Source organism: Aptenodytes patagonicus, chromosome 1 (assembly GCF_965638725.1).
Source record: "Aptenodytes patagonicus chromosome 1, bAptPat1.pri.cur, whole genome shotgun sequence".
NCBI lineage: Eukaryota > Metazoa > Chordata > Aves > Sphenisciformes > Spheniscidae > Aptenodytes > Aptenodytes patagonicus.
In genome coordinates this window covers 96,259,432-96,281,545 of record NC_134949.1, presented here as the reverse complement: position 1 = coordinate 96,281,545, position 22,114 = coordinate 96,259,432, and the positions used below count along the sequence as shown (strand labels likewise).

General features: G+C 41.9%; 1 protein-coding gene across 1 annotated transcript in view; it reads left to right on the top strand.

Annotated features, from left to right (window-relative positions):
* The window catches only part of IMPG2 (interphotoreceptor matrix proteoglycan 2), a 63,161-nt gene that overhangs the window by 2,044 nt on the left and 39,003 nt on the right, over nucleotides 1–22,114 (top strand). Inside the window, exon 3 of the mRNA XM_076328842.1 lies at nucleotides 11,982–12,148. Coding sequence (XP_076184957.1) covers nucleotides 11,982–12,148 — 167 coding nt within the window. The remainder of the gene's footprint in view (nucleotides 1–11,981; nucleotides 12,149–22,114) is intronic.

The window sequence follows — 22,114 nt, the reverse complement described above, 5'->3', positions numbered from 1 at the left end:
TCTTTCAGAACAGAGACAAGTCTGAGACATTGGTGCCTCAGCCATGTGACTTTTGACTATGGCTGGTTGTGCAAAGCATAATATATTCTCTTGTCTAGAAAGCCAATCTCTGTGCCTCAGGCTGTAGATTTAAGATGTAGAAGTTGGTGCGACAGAGCTTTCTCTGAAAAGCTGAAATATTCCCAGTAACAGCTTCTTTCATGTGCTGAAGTATTACAGCAATACGATGTGTTTTAACCCTTCTGCCTGACAACATTGGAATGGGGCATCGAGGTCATGCAGCACTTTCTGGTATTTGTGTGTCTCTGCATTGTAGCATTCAAATAATTCAGTGTCTTAACGTGTTTGCACGTAATGGTGAAACGGGAAAGAGCTGCTGTCACTTAAAGGAGAAGAAAAGGTGTTCAGAGACACGTTTAACGAGACTTTTTTGAGTGCCTGTAGAAGAAACTCCCACTGGTAACTAATTTATTCACTTAGAGCAGTGAAAAACAATTAAAACCAGGAGTTGCTGAGTGTCTGTGTAAAAGTAAACGTAAAGAATGTATTTGAAGAACAAAGTGGAATTATATGGGATCAGAGCCTCATTCAAATATGAATTGTGGCCAGCTTGCGAGGGATGTCGACATTGATGATCACGCAGACAGTTTGACAGGCTTTGCAAGCTTCTTGTTTATGTCCACCCAGTAATACTCAACTGTTCTTTGTTTTGCTCAGAATGAATCCATGCTATGTGCTTTAACTGCAGTCACTCCTCAATTATCTGTGACAGCAGTATTCAAGGGCAATACCAAGTAAGCAAAAGTGTGAGTGATAATAAAGAAGGAAAATCTGTAAATTAGGTTGTAAAAGCTTATTTAGAACTTAATGGCCCTAGGTTGAACCAAAATCCACCTAGTCCATCTGCTTCCCTACTGGACTTACGGCCTCCACAACCCACAAGGATTTCTTGAGCAGAGATGCTATGACGGCCCTTAGCACTTTTAACGTAAAACTTTTGAAAAAGATCTCTGCAAGTAGCAGAGGTGACTTTAATTAGCAGCAAGACGAGCAAGGTCTGGTTCAAGCAATTTGTCATCTTCATTCTGTTAGCAGCAATCCACTGCACCATAAGTATTTGGTGATGTCTAGTTAATCACATCCTGCGTAAATGCACCTGAGGTACGTGAGAGTTGATGATGCTGTTACTTTCATTCACAGTAAAGCTGTTCCTTGAGTGTTATTGAATTCTATACACCAGCTTTTTCTTGAAACCATGGTTTTACTAGCTTGCTGAATCAGTGTAGTGATAAAATAGTGAGATGGACTTTCTTGTCTCTGCACTGTCAACCAAATAGTCCTAGGAAAGAGTGTGGTCACTGTTTAGCACTCAGAGACCAGCTACTATCAGTGATCAGAAAAATAACTGACCCCACAAGGGAATAAATATGAAGGTACACAGAATCTGTTGATTTTTCAACCTCAGTCTGCATTTTTAGAATCTTCTTTTTATTCTGTATCTGTTGAAGTAAGGAGTGACTTTAATATCCCATACTTTCTCTAGAAAGGATGGTTTCAATACAATCTATTCTTTCCTTAGTTTTACTTTATTATCAGCAATGAACAGTGCCACTCCCATGGAAGGAAAGGTTGATTGCTGTTTTGATATAAGAGCATGTTAGAAAAACAGAAAAGGTTTGCATGTGCTGATTATCCAGATTACGTTTGTTCTGCCTATATCTGCCTTAGAAGGAAACAGGTGGGAATATAATTATCTATCTGTAGCGCCTAGCTTTATTTGCTTTTGCTAGCTTGCTAAAGCCTCTATTAGTGTCAGAGACTGACTGACGAACGTTTCTTTCATAGGCTTTAAGCAAGTGCTTATGTCATATAGCTGTAGGCTTAAGTGTGCAGCTTTTTTTTTCTTCAGACTACAACATCTGGATTTTTTTAGCCTTAAAAAGATACAAGATAGAGATATGATAAATATATAATAAATCATTAAAAAAAATTCAAAGGGTGGCAAAATACAGGGATCTGGAGAAAAATAATTATTTTCTAAAACAGCAGCAGCACCCTTCAGCATATGAAAGTCTAAGTAATGGTATGATTATTCGGTGGTGGTTGTTACTATTACTCTAGTATTCAGACGCACCAGCCAAGAATATGGGTGGTTTTGTACTTGTTTCTCCACACCTGCAGTTTAGAAGACAGATTTCTGAAGTGCTGATTTATTCCTGCAGTCAATCACATTGCAGAACAAACTGAGTTTTGCATTAGCAGAAGATATTATTTTCAGTCTCTTTTGAGACGAATCTGGGACTATGATTGTCTCTGTACTCCCCAGTATGATACAGTCTCTGCATCTCTTGTAGCTGTATACGGAGGTTGCTGCTGTTGGCTGGCTTTGTATTTAATTTCTTAGACTATGGAGATGGAAATCAGATGCTTACAGATTGGGTACTGTAGGCCTATGGGTTGGGTCTTATAGAGTGTTTTTAACACGTCCTTTTAAATGGTAGTAATATTATGGCTGCTGCTGGAAGAGTCATGTAAAGCTAGTGGTGGTTCATAGCTGGACTGTTGTGATGAACACAAAGCGTGTCCGGTGGGCAGCTGGAGGTTTTCCAAAACAGATTTTGTGGAAATGTAATAGTGGGATTTCGTATATGGTGATGTTGATTATGAATAATGATGTTCTTTACTGCTGACAGGGAGGTGGTAGCCCAAGCCCCATTAAATAAAAATTATTGTATGAAAAATAGCCATACCCACTCAGACCAAAAGTCTGCCGTGACCAGTCACCTTATGCAGACAATTCAGTGAAACTGTCCATTCCCTTTTGTGTAAATTGCCGGTAGATGGCTGAGGATTGTAGTAGACTTGGAAGTTGAATTAGCCAGTAAACCAGAAACAAGATAAGGTAGCACGGCTTGTACCATTTCCCTATCCTATGCCTGTTAATTGGGTAAAACAAAGGTTGCTGGGTTTTGACACCGTGGCTCAGGGTTAATACTGCTGCTCTTTGCCACCTCCGAGATGTAATTACTCTGGTGGCTACTTTTCCTAAATTCTCTTTGCATTTTTTCGTACTGTGATCCACTGCCTTAAACAGTTCAGTGTATGCTCGTGAGTGAGTACATCTTCTGTTCACGTGAGTAGATCAGATAGTCTCTCTGCCAGAGCCGTTTTTGTCAGCCAGAGCTTCAGATAAAGCTGAAAATCTAAAGATAGCATTTAAAGATACTGACCAAAGAAGGAAGTAGACCGTATTCTAGTGTGTCATAGCTGATGAGAGACAAGGACTTTTTGGAACTTTGGAAAGAATAAAAGGTATTTCTCAGGAATGAAGTTCTATGCATGATTATAATCCCTAGATCTTGGGCATAGCACTGAGCTTTCTCTTTTTCCTCTTTCTTTGGTCACTTCAAATCTATTTACTGAAGTGTTAGAAATAATGATGTTATGTTCTGCACATGGACAGAGTTAAGAGTGAAGTTTCATTTTGATGCTGAAATCCTAAATGTTACAAATTATTCAAATCTTGCTGAATAACAATGAAAGCAAACAGTCAAAAGTCATAAAAAGTACCTGGCTAAACAAGCATACAATAAAGTGTCTGGCTGAGTGAGCCTTTTCTCCTTGTTTACCCCTCATCCCTGGCCCATATTATGCATAGCTCATACTCAGCCAATAAATTTCTGAAGTTTATTTGTAGAAGGTCTAGTTCTGTCTCCCTCTACATTTGAATTTTTAGATGTCAGCATATACTTCTAAAAAGCTTGACCTTCCGCATGAGACACTCCTTTGTAGTTACTGAAATATTACTGGTGAGAATATTTTATGTGTGAGTTTAATACGTTAGCGTTCAAAGAAAATATCTTTCATGTGGATTAGCTAATTCACATTCAACTATTTTAATTTAAAATCCTCGTTTGTTGTGTATGTTGTTTAAGGGTTGCTATGTTATAGGCCATACACAGAAGCATTTCAGCAGTAGATGAAGTGATTTCTCTGCATGTATGTGTATTAATTCGTTTAGCGAGTGCTAACGAAGTCTTTGCAGGAGAGATCTCTTAAGAGGTGTCTGTCAGTCTCCCTGTCACTGTAGTCCTTATCAAAACCCACTGCAATTGAGCCATTCAGTTGTGCAGAAATTGTTAGAGAGGAGAAGGAGTAGGCCTCATGCTGCCTCAAAATAGAATATTCAGCCTGATTCAGTGCTCCTAGCCACTGTACACGATTCAACTCTTAAGAAGCGCTAATGGGATTTAACTGGGATTAAACTCCAGCACTGCCCACTTACACAAATGGCCAGAAAGCCACCCTACCCCCTACTAGGTGCCCAGTGCTGTCATGTGGTGCCCCTTCTTCAACCTCAGAAATCCCTGAGCGCAGACTGAGTGTAATAGGCTAATTGTCTCTCATTTCAGAGATAAATGCATCCTGAATGGTAAAACTGGAGCCACAGAGATGCTGTATCCTACCCAGGTGCATGAGAGGTAGCCATACAGGAGAATTTCAGAGAGAGACCGAGATCATCTCATCACAGATCTTAGCTAGAGGTTTTGAAAACAATGATGAAGTCTTTAGGAAAGGAAGCTTCAAATAAACTTTTTTTTCACCCTTTCCTGCAGATTCATAGGACTGAAAAGAGCTTGTGCCTGCCTATCTGGAATTTTTTTGGCTGAAATACAATTTATCTTAATCTTTTCAGGATATTCTCTATTATTTGTAAGTATTACTTGAGCGTAGACACTGCATTTGAAGCAGATAAGCTCCCAAGGGCTGGGCTTTTCGGCTTCCGGAGTAGGTATACTGGGATTCACATGGTCTTACTACATGTCCAGCTTTCTGTGGCAGCCTTTGAAACCTGTTACGGCCTTTAAAAGTCAAGACCTTGCCTACTTTAAGTGCCTATGATACTTTGCTCAAGTGGAAGTTTGCACAAGGGCATGGGCCAAACATGCTGATCTTTCAATTTTTCCTACCTCGCCTCTCACCTTGAAGATGATTATCTGAGTGATGAGTTAACTGACTTCTAATTTCTGAGGCATTTCAGGATGGAGTACATGCAAAATGTAGTATGTGCATGCAAAATGTACTTTGGGGAAAAACTGCAGAACAAGCCATCTGGTTTGCACTCTTGGTTTGAATTCTGGTTTGTTGTGTCAGTCAGTTACACGTCTTCTGCGTACCTACTTACTTTCCTGTAGACAGCTGGAACGATCGCATCTCTGTAGGAGGGAGCCTCTCTTTATCTCATAGGCCTTCATTTTTTTAACCTTTGAATTCTTCAGAGGAAAATTGCAAAGTAGCCAAGAGATCAGTTAACACTAAAATACAAGTTATGTATTACTGCAGCCATGGGATGAAGGAAGTAATTTTCTAGAGGAGCTTACCTTCCCACCCACGTGTAGCTCCAAGGCTCTTAGCTCGCTGCCTTAAAAGATTGATCTCGATTTTATCACGCTTTTAATCAGTATTGTTTGCCAGGGATTAGAGGCCTCATTGCAAATCCTATCTCCTCCAGGGCCTGGTTTGCTAATGCTGTCCCATATATCTGTGCCCGTGGCTACCCCTGTAGCAGGCCTAGTGAAAGTTTGGTGTGAGATCTAGCCATAAAGACAGGTTCTTCTCACGTGCCCTGAGGGCTGATCTGCTCTTCAGGTGGCATGTGGCAGCACTACTGGGTCTGCTCAGCTGTTCCTTCCTGATCCTGGCAGGGCTGGCTACTTGGTTGGTTTTTAAGGGGTTTGCAGCTAGTCTTAGAAACCTAATTCCTGGAAAGACCATCACACAAAGCCTGTACAGCAGATTTATTTTACTTAATAGTTGGAGTATGTTAACACCACATATTGTACTAAGCAAGCAGCTTCAGTCATAACTCTGAACTGTTGAGCACCTGTCAATTTATTGCAACCTCTGATGCTACAATTTTTTTCCATTCCCTATCTACTTTAAACATTTTATATTTAAAATTCAAAGTTACATTGCTAGTCAAAAAGCTTACTGGTAAATCTGTTTGGTTTTTTGTGCCCCCTTTGACTCTCATTTTCTTTTATTTTCTGTTTTGGTTTCAAGGAGTTGCTATTTTAAATATTAGTCAAAAATTGCTTCATTTATTGTCAACATATGTAGATAGTATATGTGGCACAGATACTGGCAAGTTGCTGGAAGGTCAGAAAGGAAAGAGTGAATTATTTTTATACAGTAAAATATAGTTATTTACTGAAGCTTCCAGTCAAGTCCTGTTTACTTTGTTTACATTTTTATGTCTCCAAGTTTTGTCTACAGAGTCTCAGAATGCTTATAATCTAGTTATGAAAACCATGGTTTTCTTATATGGGAGTTCTCAATAATTTGTTGATAAGCAACTTTGAAAAACCTCCCTGGCCAGCAGATAGTCGAAAACCCTTGACAGGGGTGGGCTCCGCTTTCAAGTTAAAAGAAGCTGAATCACACTTATTATGGAACTTGAACGCACTGTGAGGGTGGTGTCTCTTCAGTTCCCTGAGTGGCCACGTCAGTGAAGCCATGATAAGAACTGGCTCCCTCTTTGACATACCTGAAGGAGAGATGGGAGATAGAATCATGCTTGTCTCTTTCTTCACATGAGCGTGATTTGAACCACACTGAAGAAACTCGTAGCATCATTCTCCTCGAGAAGCTGGCGGCTCACGGCTTAGACAGGTGGACTCTGCGCTGGGTCAAAAACTGGCTGGACGGCCGGGCCCAGAGAGTTGTGGTGAATGGAGTTACATCCAGTTGGCGGCCGGTCACGAGCGGTGTTCCCCAGGGCTCAGTACTGGGGCCGGTCTTGTTTAATATCTTTATTGATGATCTGGATGAGGGGATTGAGTGCACCCTCAGTAAGTTTGCAGACGACACCAAGTTGGGTGGGAGTGTTGATCTGCTCGAGGGTAGGAAGGCTCTGCAGAGGGACCTGGACAGGCTGGATGGATGGGCCCAGGCCAACTGTATGAGGTTCAACAAGGCCAAGTGCCGGGTCCTGCACTTTGGCCACAACAACCCCATGCAGCGCTACAGGCTTGGGGAAGAGTGGCTGGAAAGCTGCCTGGCGGAAAAGGACCTGGGGGTGCTGGTCGACAGCCGGCTGAACATGAGCCGGCAGTGTGCCCAGGCGGCCAAGAAGGCCAATGGCATCCTGGCCTGTATCAGAAATAGTGTGGCCAGTAGGAGTAGGGAAGTGATTGTGCCCCTGTACTCGGCCCTGGTGAGGCCGCACCTCGAATACTGTGTTCAGTTTTGGGCCCCTCACTACAAGAAGGACGTTGAGGTGCTGGAGCGTGTCCAGAGAAGGGCAACGAGGCTGGTGAGGGGTCTGGAGCACAAGTCTTATGAGGAGCGGCTGAGGGAACTGGGACTGTTCAGCCTGGAGAAAAGGAGGCTGAGGGGAGACCTCATCGCTCTCTACAACTACCTGAAAGGAGGTTGTAGCGAGGTGGGTGTTGGTCTTTTCTCCGAAGTAACAAGCGATAGGACGAGAGGAAATGGCCTCAAGTTGCGCCAGGGGAGGTTTAGATTGGATGTAAGGAAAAATTTCTTTACTGAAAGAGTGGTGAAACATTGGAACAGGCTGCCCAGGGAAGTGGTGGAGTCCCCATCCCTGGAGGTATTTTAAAGACGTGTAGATGAGGCGCTTAGGGACATGGTTTAGTGGGCCTGGTGGTGTTGGGTTGATGGTTGGACTCGATGATCTTAGAGGTCTTTTCCAACCTCAATGATTCTATGATTCTATGAACTGCGCTGTTCTTTTTCTGTGCTTGGAGTGGCAACTCTCACCTAACTGAAAACATTGAAAAGGTATATGAGAAAGAAAGACTGAAACAAAATTGTTCCTTTACTTAGCCAGGCTACGAATTTGCTCTTGAACACCATATAGGTAAGCATGCTTGGGGATGGTTCTTGGGTTGAGCCCTTACAGCCTGGATTTGTTATCCTGCAAAGCGATCCCCTGCTTTACACACTAGCCAGTTGGAATAAACAGGACAATGACAAGATGGACTGTGTGTCAACAAAGTTGTGGGGTGACTGTGTGTGGTCACCATGGCTGAGGATGCGGTTTCCTGGGCAAGGCTAACAGAAGTGTGTAAATGGCAGTCATGGTAGATGTTTGCCTGGGGTTTTCAGTCCCTCCCAGTGTGTCAGAACTAACAAACCCTCAGACTACTCGCGAGGAAGGAATGGGCCAGCCTTTTCCTTCTGAATACGGAAGCAGTTTGCACCATGTTGTCCAACTTGTTACTGCTTGCTGCAGTGGAAACAGCTAGATAGGACACAGGCTAGAGAGGACAGAATGTGACTCCTTATCCGCGTCCCCTTTCCTCTTTCCACAGAAAATATGACCCTGTTCTGACAGCTTAGGTCTGATTAATGGGCTTGGAGCCCACAGATGGCATAAAGCCTTTGGGATTGGAATTCACTGGGGTGTCTAATCCCAAATGAAAGGATACACAGCAAATCCTTAATCTATTGGGAGCTGACTGGGACAACTGTTCATACAGCAGCAGCTTGTATTCAGGCAAGACACTGACTCATCACATTTATTTTAAAAAAGAGATTAAACTTATTTAAGAGCATTAAGGAAAACTACCTTCAATTATTACTGCCAATTATTTCTTGCAACTGGAAAGACAGTCCTTTGCCATTTGAAAACTGTAGGATTAGATAGTGCCACTGCAATGCGTTTGCAAGCTATTGCCATAGCTTCATCTCTCACTGATAGCCTGCTGAAGACTTATCCTAGCCACAGGGAATAATCTCATTGCAGGATTGTTGCTGTACAATGTTGCACCTGCAGCGAAAGATCCGTTAGTCAGAATGCAGGATACAAGTACTGCCAAAAGAAATGAGAGCGAGTGCTACTCCTTAGTGTAGGCTTCTGGATTTGAAACTAGACTTTGGTCTCTTCCTGGTCTGCTCCAGCTCTTATGAGTGGGATGGTAGAGGGGATACTACAGATGTTATTCTGCTTCAGGAAGCTTATTAGTACTCCAGCAGGATCCAGAAATCCTGGAGCAGGATCACGGCTTCATTGCCTGAGGTCTGTGGAGAGGTCATATGGAAATGTGGTCCCTGCCTCAAAGAGTTTGCTTCCTCAGCTGCTGAGGAAGCAAACAGAACTTGAGGGGGAATGTGAGAGGGTGCACAGATGCTTGTAGATTTGGCTATTTATTTCTGATTAATAAAGATGCATAAGCAAAACTGATTGGAAGCATCTCCAATACTCCTTACCTAATTACTGTGTCTTACAGATAAAGTTAACTACCCGGAAGCTGGAGAGTTGCTAGAGCAGTAATATACCACTGACAGTTACTAATGCAGAGTTTGAGGACTGTATTCTTCTCTAGTCATACGTATCAAATGAGCTACAAGGCTAATCTCCATGTAGGAAAGCTGTCAGGAGTGTGGCACGGAAGTGAGAGATATCTGTGTATCTGTAGAGTTCCACAATGGAGAAATGGTCTCAACTGCTCTGGTAAACTGAAATTCGGGTGGAGAAAAGAGATTTTTCTGCAAGATGCCATCCAGCATGCCAGAATCAGCTAAGCTTTAAGGGTGCTACTGCCTGTGAAACAGTTCCTTAAGGTTGTTATTTATAAAGCCTTTGCATTTAAGAAAAATGTCCATCACTTGGTTGAATGAAGGTATGTTTCCCATATGTGATCTATGCGTTAAGTTTTACACAAGTACATTTAATCTTTTTTGGTATTCAGAATACAGAGTATCAAGAAGAAATAGCAGTAAGGTACTGGTTTTGGCAGCCTGGAGCATATTTTTAAGCTGATTGAAGAAAATCACTTTCCAAAGATAGACTCATGGTCAGTCTCCTGTAGGGTCTTGCTTATGATGTCAGGACTTTCCCTGAATGCAAAGCATTCCTCTGCTGAACTGTGTATATATAAGTAGCGAAATCCGATTAAGGCCAAAAAGCAGGTTTGTCTGCTACTACTCCAGGCTGGCATCTGCTGTGAATGGTTTTTAGAGTTGCTCTCCTTTTAACGTTGCTCTCTTCCAGGACACAAGGAAAATCCTATAAATCTTCCTCTCCTCCAGTTATCCTGGGTCACAGAGGGGTTCTTGCTTGAGTGTTACGCGACCAACTGCTCTGACTGGCAAAGAGCACATGCAAGATAGGGAGGTTAAAGCACCTGACATAGTACAAGATAATTTAACTCTTAGTTTGCAGACTGTCTGTTCAGTCAGAGATGTCTAGTTCTTTCTCAGTGCATACATGCAGTAGGGTTAGAAATTGGCTTATTTCTTAGCATATTAGGTTGTTGTGTCATCATCCCGCCTTGTTTCTCAAATTATTAATGCAATTATAATTTCTGAAACTTATTTTAAATTCTGTGTAAAGGTGAGTCCAAAGGGATTGTAACTGATTGAGCCTCTAAAACTTTGATCAGTGCAACTATCATTCTTACAAATTAAGCTCCAGCTCTACTTTCTGTGAGGACATTTGCCATATTTTGGTTTTCTAAATTTTCTAAAAAATTGACCCATTGATTAAGGGCAGTTTCACTCAGTGAAAATACTGTTGTTCTTGATGGTTGTTAGGACACAAGTGCGCTCTCTCTTGCTCTCTTCTTTTTTTCTTTAATGAAGTAAAAAAAATCAGGGGGGGAAAAAGTATGAGGGTGGAAGATCCACCAGATCTTCACTGTCAGTCTGTAGTGGGTTGACCCTGGCTGGACACCAGGTGCCCACCAAAGCAGCTCTATCACTCCCCTTCCTCAGCTGGACAGGGGAGAAAAAATATAATGAAAGGCTCGTGGGTCAAGACAAGGACAGGGAGATCATTCACCAATTACCATCACGGGCAAAACCAGATTCGGCTTGGGGAAAATTAATTTAATTTATAACCAATCAAATCAGAGTAGGATAATGAGAAATAAAACCAAATCTTAAAACACCTTCCCCCCACCCCTCCCTTCTTCCCAGGCTCAGCTTTACTCCGGAATTCTCTACCTCCTTCCCCCCCAGCAGCACAGGGGATGGGGAATGGGGGTTGTGGTCAGTTCATCACACCTTGTCTCTGCCACTCGTTTCTCCTCAGGGGGAGGACTCCTCACACTCTTCCTCTGCTCCAGTGTGGGGTCCCTCCCATGGGAGACAGTTCTCCATGAACTTCTCCAACATGAGTCCTTCCCACGGGCTGCATTTCTTCACAAACTGCTCCAGCGTGGGTCCCTTCCACGGGGTGCAGTCCTTCAGGAACAGACTGCTCCAGCGCGGGTCCCCCACAGGGTCACAAGTCCTGCCAGCAAACTTGCCCCACCATGGGCTCCTCTCTCCACAGGTCCTGCCAGGAGCCTGCTCCAGCATGGGCTTCCCATGGGGTCACAGCCTCCTTTGAGCATCCACCTGCTCCGGTATGGGGTCTTCCACAGGCTGCAGGTGGATATCTGCTCCACCATTAACCTCCATGGGCTGCGGGGGGACAGCCTGCCTCACCATGGTCTTCACCACGGGCTGCAGGGGAATCTCTGCTCCGGTGCCTGGAGCACCTCCTGCCCCTCCTTCTTCAGTGACCTTGGTGTCTGCAGAGTTGTTTCTTTCACATATTCTCACTCCTGTCTTCTGACTGCTGCTGGCATTGCGCAGGGTTTTTTTCCCCCCCTTTCTTTAACATGTTATCACAGAGGCGCTACCACCGTTGCTGATGGTCTTGGCCTTGGCCAGCTGCGGGTTCGTCTTGGAGCCGGCTGGCATTGGCTCTGTTGGACATGGGGGAAGCTTCTAGCAGCTTCTCACAGAAGCTACTCCTATAGCCGCACAGCTACCAAAACCTTGCCACGCAAACCCAATACTCAGTCCCTTCAATGCCTTACACATTTACACGTAGGTGTATAGTCACTGTGTTCTATATATTAATGTACTGAAAAGCATACAACATTTGGACAACACTATCCTGGCCACCCATGCTGTGGAAGCACTCCTGTTGTACTAACACCAGACCTTTCTTGTGCCTTCAGTGTGTCAGGAAGCAGTCTGGGAGGTCTTCAAGACATTCTGGGATAGACTGCCAGAGCATGAAGAATATCACACCTGGATGAGCCTGTGTGAGGAAGGAACGATGGGTATCTTTGAAATAGGCGCGAACTTCAGTCAGTCTGAGGAGCACCGGAGTCTGATTATGAAGGTGGGTGCAGCACCTGGCTGGTGTTTTCTCATGAGCAAGGGCATAATATCCCACTGCAACATGCGGTAACGTGTGGAGCACTTAAAATGGACAGGCATGAGTATCCCAGCTCTTGGATCCATAGTTCTGAGATCATTTCCAGAAACAAAGTTGTAGCTGATCTGATGGAGGGAAAAGCAGCGATGATGAAGAAAATGTTGTCTTCAATAGGTATGTTCCTGACAATTGGATGATGTCTAGTCCCCTTGTCTGAAAAGGCAGCATGACATGAGGCAGGCTCTGGTGCATTGCCCTCTGTGGCGTGTAGCAGCCTTCCTGCTCTGAACTGCACATGGAGATGCCTTCAGCTCAAATGGCACTTCGAATCAGGAAGTTCTGAGCTGTATTTCTGATGCTACCAAGACGTATGGCAAAATTACGTGTTTGATGTTTTATGTTGCTGTAGGTTTGTGACGCCTGTGCACTGCAGCCTGACTGAAATGAGCATGGCTATAAATTTAAAAACCTTTAGCGTCCTATGAAGGCAATTGATAACATTGTCACCATGGGGAGTTGCAGAGGTTAAAATCAGAGTACGAGTGTAAAACAACTTAATAAAAAATTGCTGAATGTCTTCTCTGTTATTTCAGTTGAAGCAAGCTTATTTTAGCTTAAAGCAAAAAAAAAAAGGAGCATTAAGCTAAACTAAAGAAGCCTATCACAAATGAAATATGAAGATGTCTTTTCAGGAGTTTGTGAATTTTAAAATTAAGTCCTTAGTACAAAATTAAGTGCTTAACTTTGTATGCATCTAAGATACAGTAGATATCTTAATTTCTCTGGATAAAAGGCTGTCTTAAAATGTATGATGGTTTATGGATCTTCTTTAAGATTACAATGTCTTCTATTTTTGCAAGCTAATGGATGAGTAGTTTTATGAAACTTATCATAAGTCTTCAATGTATGATCCCATAGAATCAGTAATGTTCTGTTAGTATGGATTTTTCCTTTCTGCTTTCTTATGGACTTCTATGCTAGGAATGTGCACTAGGGAATATGAGTATGAAAACTGTTGTGGATAATGGAGAGAGGGTTTTTTTCTGAGCCTGCATGTTAGTCTTCACAGGTGGATGCTAGCCAAAGTTTGCTTCTATGATGTCTGATGGTACTGTTGTCCTTAGAAGACTTTGCAAAAAGATGGAGACAAATAAAATTAATGTGAAATTTATGTGCACAGTGAATGTATCATTGCTTTATGTAAGATTTTGGTAGTGAGATGATCTATAGTGGGAGCTTACTAAAAGAAATCAGGATGATTCTTGGAAGCAGGATGGTGCATCTAACTTCCCACTGCTGCTTTACCTTTCTGGGTATGACCCTTCAGCATTACAGTGGAGTCAGATAAAGTGCTCTGTGTTTGATGATTTATTCAGATGGTTTATGTGTAATTTAGGTTTTCTTTCTCCTGTAAATGGATATATTCCCTGCAGTATTGCAATATTCTGGAAAAGGACTGTTCATCCTTCTATTTGCTTCCAGCATAGTTGATAAAAGGTGACGGTTGTTGGGCTGATTTGATGGGAGACTAGTTTGTGTTAAGGGGGATTGAATGCTGTCACCACTGTGCTCCACGTAAAATGTGACAAATCTATCGGGTAACTTTTTTGAAATAAAAGCCTGAACTCAGTTTAAATTTGAACCAAAGACTGAAGGCAAGATCACTCTATCCCATCCCCCAATCAGCCAGCTTCAGAAGGTCTGATGGTGTGTTTTTGAATACATGGGTCAGAGTGTGGATTTAATTGCTAACTCTAGTACTGACTCACTCTTTCTCATATGTGCTTATGCACAAAATGCTTGTCAGAGTGTGAAACCTCTTTAAAGCAGCTCTGAGGACATTAAGTCCAAACAGATGCAGCAGTTACTACTCTGCTTTTAAGAACATCCTTCCTCCTGCTAGTTGCTTGCTCCAGTCTAATGCGGTAGTAAGAACTGGGGCTCAGCCTGTGGGACCGAGCGCATTTTCTAAAGCACTGTGTCCTACCCTCTTGTTCTTTCTGCTTTCACCAGCTAAGCTGAGCAAGTTGCATGGCTAAACCTTTCCCTTGTGGGATTTTTTTTCTCTCATTACAGCATGTTCATTCATTTGTTCATGGTCAGCTGTTGCCATTTTTTTTTCCATTCCTTAGGTTTGATCTATAAAGTGCTGAGCACTTCTCACCAAAGGGCTGCCATCATTTCACAGCATACACAGTACTTTGTAGTGTCCATGCATGATACGTGTGAATAGTCCATACTCTCACTTGCTTAAAAGGAAGACTGACTTCTGCCTGGCACTGTAGAAAAGCAGCATACGTGGTTGGCAGTAGTTCTTTGGCCATTATATGCCTTGTGTTTGGCGGTAGTTCTTTGTCTGGCCATTATATGCCTCACTAAATACCACTTGTTTCTAATCTTCCTCTGCTCTCCAGTGTCTGTGAATCATCTGTGGTTAATTTCAAGAGTTTAGTTTAGAGCTTGCAGCTGATCAAAGTATTTCTGCTTTTCTTTTGCTATATATTGGCTATTACTGCCATAGCATTGATCTGCCACCTCTTTTGAATTGTGCGTGTTGGCAGTTTCTGGCAGTCTTATTCTAGAGTATTTTTCTGTATTACTTTTTAGTAGATGGCAACATGAAATTCAATTTTTAGAAGTGCTGCGTGCCATGAATTTTCCCTCTCTCTCTCTCAAAAGGAGTTCAGCATATCTGAAAATTAGGCAAAATAAATCTGTGGGGTTTGCTCTCAAGAAACGATAATTCAGCAAAATTATTGCTTTCATGCTATTTTTGTTGTAGTGTGGAGTTTTTGTTTTGAGCAGTGTAATTAAATGACACTTTATTAGCCTTCCTTCCTGGTTTTATTTCTTACCCTTTCCTCTAATCACTGGTAATCACTGTCACACACCTACGGATGTTGTAATGTCTGCTCCAGCATGGCTTAGTTCATGTAAAGATAAATTCTCTTTCTCTTGCTTTCCACACGCTTTCTTACTGGGTATCAGCTGGAGCTTAGACCAGCTCTGGTCTCAGCACTCATACTTTTTCCTTCAGTAAAAATGTTGTTCAGTCTCTAATAGTCTGTCAAAAAGACTTGACTATTTTGGTGGAGTTGAAGGCATACATAGCTGGAATTTGCTCTTTTGCCATCGGATGGCTTCTGCTGGTAGGGGAGGTGTGCCTCAAGGCAATGCTTTTGCTGCTCTGTAATAAGCAAGCTGTGTGCCATATGTTGTCTTGGAGAACTGAGGCCTGCCTCTGTGTGATTGCCTATATATGTGTGTATGTATATGTGTGTTATACAGTAATATATAATACATACACTAAGTTTTCATCAGATCCTTAAAGCAAATCACCCACCAGATTTTCAGAAAAAGCAGATGAACAGATTTATGCCAACCATAAAAAATTATTTTAAGTGTTCTTTTTTTTTTTTCCCCCACCAAAAAAAATTTCTTTCATTTTACTTTGTGTGATCATGGTAAATGAAAGCACTTTACATAGGATGAATAATAGCCTAACTAATTTCTTTGGATATTAAGTAGATTTACAAAGTGTGGGATTATGTTATCCCTCCATCCCTTTTCAAATCTTGGCAGAAATGGAAAAGGAGAAGGTAATTCTAATCCAAAGGGAAGTTTTGCTTGCAGTATATTTCTTCATATAAGCCTTCCTTCATATAAATTAACTCTGTTTGTGTTCCTTACTGTGTAGCTGTATTTCAGGGGGAGTATAACTCTGTATTATGTAGAATGTTCTCATTCATCCCATTCCCGTGGTCATTCTGTGCTTTGGGACACGTGTGTCTGGAATTCTGGTATTGCTGAAACTTGCCCCCACTCTGCCTTGTGACTGTGGCCGTGTTCACACTTTTGTTAGATAATTTTTGAAAAATCCAAGAGAGGAGAAACACAAGCAAAAATAACTATCGATTTCCCGGGAGCCTTGTACTTCTTGCTACAAAATTGAAGCACTGCTGCCAAAACAGCACAATCTGTACTGTTCATAGGAGCATTTACAGCCGGCATATAATATTCTTTGGAAGATGCCCACATAGCTGCTGAGTACGTTTTTTTACTTTATAAATTACTGAAATAATGCAGCCGTTCTGGAGTAGTTGGTCAACCTGTTTCGACACCTGCTTTCCTGCTTTTTCTGTCTTTTATAGAGGACGACTTCTTCTCTGTGTTCTGGGGATTCTACAAGGAGGGGTTTTTTAGCTAAAAAAAAAAAATGGCTTCCCTGCCTATTTCTTTCTACAATTTTTCTTTAATTCTGTGCAGTTTGTCATATGAAATGGAACCAGAGGTTTGAATTTTCATATGCAGCCTATTCTTATAGTAAATAAGATTAAAGGAGAGTCAGTTGCCAATGCTTCCCTTGTTTCTTCCTTTAACTGCTGGGACCTGCTCAGCAGGTGTGCAGGCAGGAGGTGGTTTGGGTGTGTGGTGAGCTCCCAAGCTAGACTACCAGTGCCCCGTCCTCACATCCAGGAGCTTCAGCAGGGCAATACAAACTTCTGCTTCTCCTGTGGCGTGTTAGGGCTGAGCAAAGCTGTTGGGGACAAATTTTGCGTTTTTCTCTTCTATTTGTAATATTTCTGGACAATGGACTTATTGCAGATTGAGAACCAAATACTATAACAGTCAAAAGACCTTTTTTTGTAGACTGGTTGTCTACTGTGTCTCCTTAGCATGCTGAGAAATCTCTTAAGGTTCCTGTCCAGTTTTTGGAGCTTCATACAACTTCCATAGAGACATCTGCTGCTGACGGTGATTAGGAAGAAGAAATCAGGCTAGGTGGACTAAAGCCTCAACTCGTGTCAGGTTCCTTTTCTTTTTTTTCCTTTTTTTAATCCTTTTAGTTTCAACAACACAAAGCTCTGCTACTGTTTCAGCCAGAATGCAACTGGAAAAGGTGTACCACAACAACCAGATGCTCTTCCAAATTTTATTTGTTGAAGAGATGTGGAAAGTTCAGAAAATTGGTGGCTTTGTGGTGCCTAAACAAAATTTTGCACACCTTGAGCAACACCAATCTGTAGCATATACAGAGCAACTAATATAAGAAGTTGCAAGCAACATTTTGTGCAAATTGCATCAGAAGATGCTGCACTGAATGTTTAAGTGTGAAGGAACAAAGTTAAAAGAACTGAAGGTGTGAAAAATGTGGAGTGGTAGTAAGAACAAAGATGTTTTCAAGAGGTTTAAAAAAGTAGATGTTTACTCAGTCACATCCTTATATAGTTTGTGGTTCTTTAAAATCAAAACCAAAACCACAGTGTGCAGAATACACTGTAAAAACTCAGCTTCTGTTGCAAGATATTGGTGAGGACCTTTTACCTTGCGGATACCTTGATTGCTTACATTCTTTATGGAGCCTCAGGTGATTTCACGTTGACTAGTAGTATATATGCTTATATAGCAAGAAACAATGTCAGGTCTTGTTATGAATGTAATTCATAAATGTACTGTAATTAGAAGAGGAGGAACCCCCCCAATTCCTTCCTAGTGAATAAAAACCAATCTTTACCAAGTCATGCTCATAAATTCTTTAATTTCCATTTTTTTCATTAGCCTGATGTCGTACCACAGAAAACAAGGGAATAAGACACACGTGCATGTCCAGCATAAGACTTTTGCTGCTGTTGTAATACAAACTGTATTATAACATTTAGCTGTAGCGCATGCTGACATTTTGAAGGTGGCCTTTGGCTGTGAGGAAAAAATAAAAAGTTGGAGATTTTCTCGGGTGATTAATGTGAGCGGTCTTACAGCCTCTTGTTTAATACTATTTTGAATTGCCAGCGTGCTCTGAACCTAACCCACACTGATGTGGCTATCAAACAGAATAACAGCAATAACAACAGCAAAACAAGTAGGTAGACTGCTGTGTGTATAGGCCCAGAGGAAGACAAAAGTGACAATCAGAATTTAGAATACATCCAGTAATGCTGTGTAGCTGCCAAGTTACTGCTGGCACGTGAAGGTCTCCTAACTCTGTGATTCCCCAGCCTTTGGCCATTTATTATTTGTGGCAGTCTCAGAGTCCTTATTCCCAAGAGAGAGAAAAGACCTAAGCAAATAGGGGAAATGTAGATAAAGGTGAAGAAGTAACTTTTTCCTGGAGCAAGAGATACAAGTCAGGGCCATGCCAGCTGCTTAACCCTGGTTTCTGTCTGCATAGAGCTTCTTCCCACGTGGTGACAAAGCATAACTACTCAGCAGTCCCTGCCAGGAACTAGTCTCTGAGTTTTTAGTGCAGTGGATACCTTGAAATAGGTCTAATAATGTTCCTTCGTGGGTGGAGAGGACCTAAAATACTGATGGTCATACTTCATCTGTTTAATTGCCACACATCCAGTTAAGTCATGGTGAGCTGAGATAATTGTTGTGACCTTTCTGTTTATCGAGACACTTAAAGCAAGCAAAGACGTCCACCAACTTGCATGATTTTTGTCATTGTTCTGTTTGGTCAGTTAATTTGGGGCCATTTTTTAATTCATCAAAATCCTGAAACTTGATGTTTTACAGTTCCTGAAGAATTCAGGAAATTTATGTTTTACCAAGAGACTCTAATGGAATAGACCCTCACCTTTCCAATAAAAGTAAACTCTCCTTCCCAAGTCCATAGCAAAATGCAGCTTAAAGCATGATACTGCAGTGCTCCCATCGTAAAGTTCTGTCTGCATCCTGCATTTCCAGTGTGGGCATGTAATAGGGCAAATCCATCCTTTACACCAGATTACATGTCCCAATCTCTCTTTCTCCAAGCTTCAATCAAATTTCAGAAAATAAAGTTTTAATGAGTTGCTGTTCCTTGTAGATCTGATGACAATCTACAACAACAAGACATGTTGAGAAAAGCTGTCACAAGAAATGAAGAATTAAGGGAGCTCATGTAACTTAAGTCATTGTGCAGACACTCAGCTATACCTGCTGAGGGCTCATATACAGCCCCATGTGTATAACAAAGCATATCTGAACAGTGTTGGGCAAATGAGACACGTGACGACATGGGTTAGGTCATGAATCCTTTCCAAAGGAAGCAGGGCTGTGTGATTTTTGGATGCTGATGAGAGGGAGATTTGTGCTGTGTGCACCTTTTGTTGGGGCTGAGATCCGAGAGTTGAGCTGAGAGTTAGCCGTGGAAAGGAGTTTGTAGTACAGCTTTGTCTGAGAACCAAAAGGCAGACAGTTTCCCCAGGAATCCCCAAAACAGTGGCAGCAGGTGCTCACCTGCAAAAAGTCAACTCTAAAAGCTCCTGGGCCAAGAAACAAAACCTGCAATTGTGTTGACTCAGCTGCACATTTGTTTAGTATTGACTTTTAAGCCCATCAGCAGCTCTATCTGTTTCAGTGTTTTTAGAGCACAGACTAACTGCTCAGTGAGGAGACTAGGATGAAAGGGGCAGAAGGCAACCCTGCCTTAGGATGCCTTAATGGGTAGCACAACAAAACACCTTCTTTGCATGCTGAAATGGGCACTTAGCAATGTAAAATATGTTATTTTTCCTGAATTCTGAGCTGTGTTCAAAGGTGGGACGTAGCACCCCAATGACATGAGTCATTTGTAACCACTTACTCTCAAGTGCTGTAGTTTCTGATCACCTCACGTGTTAGATGATTTTGTCTTTCTAAGGTTCCTCTGAGGCAGAAAGGCCTCTTCTGCTGTTTTTCCTTTTCCTGTTCTGTGGTCTTCTTTGCTAACCATTGTCTTTCTCTGTTTAATCAAATGTCCTAATCACAGTTTCCAGTATCTTATTGATTGCTGACTTAGATACCTTAACATTTTTTTTCTTTGCATAGAACATCTCCGGTTTCTTCTACATCTGGAAAAAAGCAGATTTCATCTGCTCTTTCACACCCTCCACCCCTCCTTACAGATGTAAAAAAAAATTTCTTCTGTTGCCCTCCTTTGAGCCATTATGTCAGATTTCCTTCACCCCCTTTCTTATCCCCACACTCACTATTCTCCTATTGACTTGGCTCTTTCTTTTTGCATTGCAAGTTTTAGCCTCCTCTAACTTAAAAAGAAAAAAAACCCCAAACCTTCACCACATATAAGCAAATAGATTAATTAGCTCCGGTTGCTTCTCCAAATCTTCCCTCATCTCCTTTTCATCTCTTAAGCTCTTCCTGTGTTAATTCTCTCTCTGGTCACTCTCCTCCGGTTCCAGCCTAAATCTTCCTTTTCAGCCTCTTTTTGACACCTGGCACAGCACAGAAACTGTCAGCTGTGAAGCCTGTGCTCATCTCTTTCCAGGCAGAGCTCAGAACCGATACTTCACCCTCATCATCCTTGTCTGATCAGCTCCTTTACTTTGCAAATCTGTAGTTCTTCCTTGTTTTCCCTGATTTGTACCTCGTTTCTAGATAACACTGCCTAACACACATTGAAGAATCACTTCTATGTTGAGAGTTCACCTCTGCTGCGGAGCTGATTCCTCCTGGACAGACTGGACCCTTAGCTTGTTTCTGACACCTTACTGTAGATCTCCAGCCTTCATTTCAAGTTGAACATGGCTAAAACAAATTCTGTTCCACTAAGCTTTTCCTGCTATCTCTCCTCTTGCTCACTGGAGACCATATTTTCACCTTCTGTGTCAGGGCTGTGCCTCAGAGCACTGCTATCCATCCTGGCCTTTCCCTCCAGCTTCAGTTCTGGACACTGTCGTCCATTTCCTTGAATTCCCCCCAGTGCTTTGGCCTTGCCTCCATGAGAGCGTGGTTCTGCTGCGCGCTGTGGTGGGGAATCAGGACAGGCAAAGAGAGAGTCGTTTCTTGGTATGACTTTCCTGTTGGAAATTATGTGTACAGGTGGGTTAAATCAAACATGCTTGGTACAATCCTATACAGATGGGATTAGACTAATATGAGATTATTTAAGATCTCCTTGACATTTCCTCTACCTTTTTCTCCTGCCTGTAATTGTCTCCAAGATATTTTGTCTTCTGTGCGTAACGATCGTCTCTTAGGATCAGACAAGAGTATCCCATATAATTTCTTTTCCTGCAAGTTCACAAGGTGATAGAAGCTCATCCATCCAGTCAGTACTGTATGTGATTTGTGGTATTGTGGTAGTTTGTATTTAATGCTATGGACTCTTATTAATTCGTGATAATTTTGCATTATATAAAACTAACTGGTCTGTTGAGAAAGGGAAGCGCTAGTGCAACTGACACAAAACTGAGCTCCCAGCTTTAGAAGAATTAGTATAATAATGTTAGCAAGGTGTCGCTTCAAGGGAACTAATTTTATACAAAGCATCTGCGAGAGGTAGCTTCACCAAGTGAAAGCCATCCCCTCGAGCTTTGATGTGGCTGCTGCTGCGGCTATGTAGAACTATTTATAGATCACTTCAAGTATTCAAAGGGTAAAGATGTTAATCCTTGCAGATCCTTGTGCGGTAGGTATGTTTATAACTCCATCTTGTTAATGAAGGAACTGAGCCAGATAGGTGAGGTGATTTGGCAAAGGCTATTCTGTACTGAATGAGAAACCAAGCCAATATTATAACTCTAGAGCCCTTGACTTCTAATTATGTGAAAAAGGTGCCTGTTTGCCATGAAATTCAAGTATGTCAGTGCTTGCCCCCACCGCAGACTGGAACACAAATTAGACATTTAAGAGAGAGGAAGGCAATCACACTACAAACTGTTGCAGACCGTGCCAGCTTAGCAATAGGGGAATGCTTCATTTTCACATCCTCAGCTGAAAAAAACCAAAGTATTCAACATTATAAAAAACAAGTCTTATATTTCAGTCTGTGGGACTGATCCAAAATGTGTGAATCTGTTTTTCAGCCCTCTGTAGACTGTAAGAAACTGAAGACTGGATATTGAGATCATACTTTCCTTTTGAATTTACTGTAAAACCTAAGATTTTACCTGTGACGTAAAGCTGCAAGATTATGATAATCTCTGCGCAAGCTTTGCATTGGCATAT